This window comes from Monopterus albus, unplaced genomic scaffold (genome assembly GCF_001952655.1).
Source record: "Monopterus albus unplaced genomic scaffold, M_albus_1.0 scaffold505.1, whole genome shotgun sequence".
Taxonomy (NCBI): Eukaryota; Metazoa; Chordata; class Actinopteri; order Synbranchiformes; family Synbranchidae; genus Monopterus; species Monopterus albus.
Window position 1 is genome coordinate 114554 of NW_018128385.1, and position 5822 is coordinate 120375.

At 43.0% G+C, this 5822-nt stretch overlaps 1 protein-coding gene across 1 annotated transcript in view; it reads right to left on the bottom strand.

Annotated features, from left to right (window-relative positions):
• Positions 1-3828, bottom strand: part of LOC109952852 (ubiquitin carboxyl-terminal hydrolase 32-like) — a 21262-nt gene extending 17434 nt beyond the window's left edge. Inside the window, exons 1-3 of the mRNA XM_020588144.1 lie at positions 3555-3828; positions 1556-1730; positions 1306-1457 (exon numbers count right to left, since the gene is read on the bottom strand). Of these exons, the coding sequence (XP_020443800.1) occupies positions 1306-1457; positions 1556-1730; positions 3555-3752 (525 nt within the window). The 5' untranslated portion in view covers positions 3753-3828. The remainder of the gene's footprint in view (positions 1-1305; positions 1458-1555; positions 1731-3554) is intronic.
• Positions 3829-5822: the final 1994 nt, after the last annotated feature.

Here is a 5822-nt window from a genome sequence, read left to right on the forward strand (position 1 = left end):
AAAAAACATACAGTCCGGGGGAAGAAGTTCAGAGAAGGTTTCCACTTCACCGGGCCTCAGCCAAGTCTCAGTTAGTAACATAAAATCCAGGCCATGAGCGGAAAAGAAGTCCTTTAGTTCAAGCATAACGGTGTCCATCAGCACACGTGGCACCAGGAAACCCTAGGCCGGAGGTCGATGATCCAACTTTGTGGTTGTTTCATCTGACCTCCGGTCATACGTCTTGGACACTCAGGTGAAGAGAGGGGCGGAGCTGCCAACTGATCACCACCTGGTGGTGAGTTGGATCTGATGGCGGGGGAGGAAGCTGGACAGGCTCGGCAGACCCAAACGTATTGTGAGGGTCTGTTGGGAACGTTTAGCAGAATCCCCTGTCAGAGAGATCTTCAACTCCCACCTCCGGCAGAGCTTTGACCAGATCCTGGGGGAGGTTGGAGACATTGAGTCCGAGTGGACCATATTCTCCACCTCCATTGTCGATGCAGCCAATCGGAGCTGTGGCTGTAAGGTCTCCGATGCCTGTCGCGGGCAATCCCCGAACCCGGTGTGGTCGATGTACCAAGTCCGTTGTGGTGAAGAAGGAGTTGAGCTGTAAGGCAAAGCTCTCGATTTACTGGTCGATCTACGTTCCGATTCTCACCAATGGTCATGAACTTTGGGTCATGACCGAAAGGGCAAGATCCCGGATACAGGCGGCTGAAATGAGCTTCCTCCGCAGGGTGGCCGGGCGCACCCTTAGTACCACCGGGCGGAGGCCCCGGGGAAGACCCAGGACAGGCTGGAGGGACTATGTCTCTCGGCTAGCCTGGGAACACCTTGGCATTCACCCAGAGGAGCTGGAAGAAATGTCTGGAGAGAAGGAAGTCTGGGCATCTGTGCTTAGACTGCTGCCCCTGCGACACGGTTCTGGATAAGCGGAGGAAAATGGATGGGCGGACAACATGCACATCACGTTGCCTTTTTACCAAGTAGCGGTTTGTCGACTGCTGGCAGGTGTGTCCGGATGAAAATGGGGCGTGTCTAAGTAAATTCTGCATTGCTAATATGAGGATGCACAAAGTGACTGTGCCACTGACTAGCAAAAACCAGGTCTGTGGTCAACAGTTAAATCATTATTGCTAGTCAGTGGGCACTTTGATCGTGTTGTGATGCACACCTGTCTAGGTGTGTGCAAAATACGCGTGCACTGTGCTTGTTATACCCTGGAATGCGCTGCGCAGGACATGCAAAACTTAAAAAATAAAAAGATGATTATGAAAATAAGGCCCAATTTGAGCACTATAGTCAGTGGAGCAGGCTCCGTACCTTGATGTTGGAGTTATGGACCTCAGCCAGGAGAATCTGCTCAGGCTTCAGGCTGCACAGTTCACTCAGCTGTTTCTTCAGCCCTGTGTATTTTTCATCCATATTCAGCCTCAGGCCATAGCGCACAGGTGTGGAACCATCCAACTTAATGACTACAAACACACCACAATATGACACAAGATTCAGGTTGTGCTATTAAAAGAAAGAATTTAGTTTCAGAATCTTTGTCTCAGTCTTCCAGCCTCCTCACCAGTGATCTCAAGATGCATGGAGCTGTCCATAGGCAGGGGTAGAGACAGGAAGTTGAAGGGGTCAAAGCGGGCGCTTATGTGGCCACAGGTTTTACACTTCACCTGGGATTTGAGCTGACCATGGAACAGATCCACAACGATGGAACGGTTCCTGCGCAGGTGGTTCTCCCACGCCTATGAAGCAGAGGAGCATGGACAGACACACATACACATAGTAGGAGGATAACAAGCCATTAATCCTGCAAACCCTTTCCAGAAGGACAAACAAAGCAAACAGAACATCAACAGAGAAACATCACTAATTTACAGAGAGCCTAGCAGGTTCTGACTGCTGTTTTATCCTCATCCTTTGACTTTCACAGTGGACACTAGAAGATGTGACAGTTCAGACTGATCAGGCATTACATTATGACCATCTGGAGTGAAAAGGAGTGAAAACTGTGGTCATGAGGACAAGTTAGAGAAAATTTTTTAGACAAATTCAATTCAACACGCTCTAGGTGTGATATCACCAATACAGCCTCTGACTCTTTCGCTTCACAGAGACCAGTGTACAGTATTTCTCATTTTAACAAAGATTCAAATAAATTTTAATTTTCTGAAAAGTACAAATGGAAGTTAAAAGTTTCATCTACAGTAGATCAACCTCATCATCAGTGATCCGTGGGTGTCCATGACCCTGTCACCAGTTCACCATTTGTCCTTCCTTAGACACTGTTGGTAGGTACTAAACACTGCAGACCATGAACACCCACCAAGACCTGTAGTGCGGGAGATGCTCTGACCCAGTCATCTCACCATCACAGTTTGGCCTTTGTCAGAGTCACTCTGACCCCGTACACTTGGCCATTTTTCCTGTTTCAAACATCAACTTTGAGGACTGAATGTTCACTTGCTGCCTAATATACCCCACACGCTGACACAAGGTGCCACTGTAACAAATGGTCAGTGTTATTCACTTCACCCGCCAGTGGTCATAATGTTACGCCTGATCGGTGTATATTATAACTACTTAAAGGTTATAAAACATTACTGAATTTCTGAAACCAAATTGTTGATGACTTGGCAGTCTTGTGTTTAGACATTAAGTAAAACATTAACACTTTAAAAAAGAATAAACTGTTAACCACAGAAAGTACAGGCATAAAGAACTAATATTATTCTGTACTTGCAACAGCATGTGAACTAAGCCAGCGTGGTGGGGACAGTGAAAATAGCTTATTGAAAATGGTGATGTACATAAGCCTGGTCTTCCAAGAGGGACAGTGTGGCTGTAACATTAAGATGACAGACTTCTCTCGGTGATCACCCATTTTAAACGTCAATTTATCTGATCATACATTACAGGACGATGAAGGGGTTGAAGCAAGTAACAGTTGTGTAATCATTAAACTGTGATTTGACTAACACAGCACAGCAGTGAAGGGACTACTGCTTATTGTCTTTTTAGTTATTTGACAAAAGACAAAAAATTACACTGCAAACTCGACTTGGATCACAGAGAGGAGCAGGGGACAGGATAGGGGTTCAATCAGCTGAGAGTCCATGATATGAGAGTCCACTGACCATATGAGGTCAGTGAGATCATGAATCAGCTGTCACTTGTGCACGTATTTCTAATCAGAACTCACATTACAGCTAGAATGACTGAAATGTTTAAATTAGCAATTTATGTAGTTATAGTTCCCTGACTGACAGTAAATGTTAATGGAAATCATTATTTGCTTAATTCCCTTTAAGTGCAAGTAGCAAAGGCTGACTGACAGCTGCTCCTTCCCAGAGCCCCCACCCCCACCCGTGCCCACAGGTTTTCAACACAGGGAAAAAAAAATCACAAAATACTGACAGTACAACACAAAACTTCATAGTTATGGATTTCCTTTGTTTTCCCCATTCAGGTTTGGTACACTAAATTATTTTCACAAACTGCAGCTCACACCTCCAATATCCCAGAGGGACATTTGCAAACAGCATGTGTTCCGTAGTGTGATCACTGACCTCAGATGCAACCTCCCAGTCAGGCCGACCATCACTGTCCTTCAGCTCCACATAGGGTTTCTCATGGACTCGGTTTAGGTCTTCATGAAGTCCATCCAGCAGGAAGGCGAGCAGCTCCTGGGAATCCTGCTGCTGGAAGCCATTGAAGCGTGGGGCATATTTTGCTATTGTCCACTGGAGATGAAGTAATGACATCATAAGCTTTTTTCTTTTTTTTTTTTCAATTTACTTTTTATTGAAAAAGTACGCTGCATAATGAGTACAATCTGCAATGCATTACCATACAATATGTTTGCCCCCCCTTTTTTTTTAAACCAGAAAAACAAACAAACAAAGAACCTGACCATAGACACCCAGTGGTTTTACACAAAGTCAGGCCTTACAGGTTTCACATACTCCGTCCATTTCGACCATATTTGGTAAAATGTGTCCTTCTGCAGTCTGAGTGAAAAGGACATTTTTTCCATTGAATACATCTCTTGTATGACGTCCATCCAGTCATCGGTTGTTGGTTGTTCAGGTTTGATCCATCTTTGTGTGACAACTTTTTTGCTCGCGGCCAGCAGAATATATCGTAATTTCTTGTCCTTCTTATTAAACCCATCAATTACTATATTACCCAGATACATACATGGTTTCAAATGTTAATGGTAAGGTAATTGAAAATATGTTTTGTAAATGTTCATGGATCTCAGACCAGTATTTGTGAACAATTTTACAATTCCAAAAGATACGGAAGTGATTCGCCTCTTTGCGGCCACATCTCCAACAAGCATCTCCAGTTCCTTGATATCTTTTTTTGAGCAGGGGTAATGAAAAATCTGATATTTTTCCAAAAAAGATTCGTGCCAAATGTTCGATTCCGTTGAAGCCCATTGCATCTGACATACGTGTTTCCAATTCTCCTCTGTGATAGTTAACCCTCCTTCTTTTTCCCACTTCTCTTTTATGTAATATGTGTTCCTCCTCTTACTCTGCTGAATGCTGTTGTATAATTTAGAAATAATTTTTGTGGGTGACAATGATTTTGTTAGTGAAATAAATGTTTGAAGGAATCCCTGGTCGGCTAAGGGCACTTTGATATTCTCATTAAAATAGTGTCTAACCTGTAGGTATCTGAAGAAGTCCTCGAAGCTCAACCCATATTTATGTTTCAGGGTGTCAAAGGTTTGCAGTGTCCCCTTTTGGACAAATTAATTATAGCTGGTTAATCCTTTTGAAATCCAGTTCTTAAACCTGTCGTCATATTTGCTTGGGATGAACTCCGAGTCATATGCACACCATCGCAAAATTTTGGACGAGTCTTCCAAATTACATATTTTAACTGTTTCATGCCACGCTGTTAACATCGTATAAGATATGTGCTCGTTTTGTATATTGATTTCTGTCTGCAATTTTGTGTCGGCTACTAAAGCCTTAATTGGTATTCCTTCAACTGTTGTTCCCTCAACATCTTTCCACACTGCTGCATAAACTGGAGAGCACAGGCACACCAGTGGCCTCAACTGGGCAGCATAATAATACTCTTCCAAAGATGGAAGGCTCCTTCCTCTTTTTCCAATTGTAGGGTTTTATACTTGACCCTGGGTCAAGACCCTTCCAGTATCTTCACAATCTTAAGCAGAGATTGCATTGGTTGGCATATGGTTAATATTAGGTCGTCTGCAAATAATGCCAATTTTTGTTCTACCCCCTCCACATTCACCCCCATAATATCTTGCCTCTGCCTAATCCATTGGCCTAGCGGCTCAATAAATAAGGCAAAGAGGAGTGGCGATAAATTGCATCCCTGACGGTTTCCCCTCTCTAATGTAAATGACTCAGTGAGGTCTCCATTTATTTTGATTCTAGCTATTGGTTTTTGATATAGTCCCGAAATTACATCAATTATAGGTTTATGCAGTTGTTAGGTATTTTTAGTCAGATAGATATTGTATGTATTATGTACTATGTATTAGAAATGTTTAGTGGAGATAGGATGTCTAGTTAGACTGTTAAATGCTTAGTCATGCTTATGAGTTTCTACAGGGTACATCTGGTCAAGGATATGTTTCCAGTCTTTTTGATTTTTTTCAACCTAGAGACTTGCATTGCACTTCTCACATTTATCATGGTGCTGACGAGCACTATGAACAGACATAGCTTAGAGTAAAACAAAACAAACAAAAACAAACAAAAAAAAAAAACTGTGCACATTTGCTATGTACTGGAGTGATTACCTTTACTTTCTCACTGCCAGTCTCACAGCTTCACAGTTACAGCTATCTG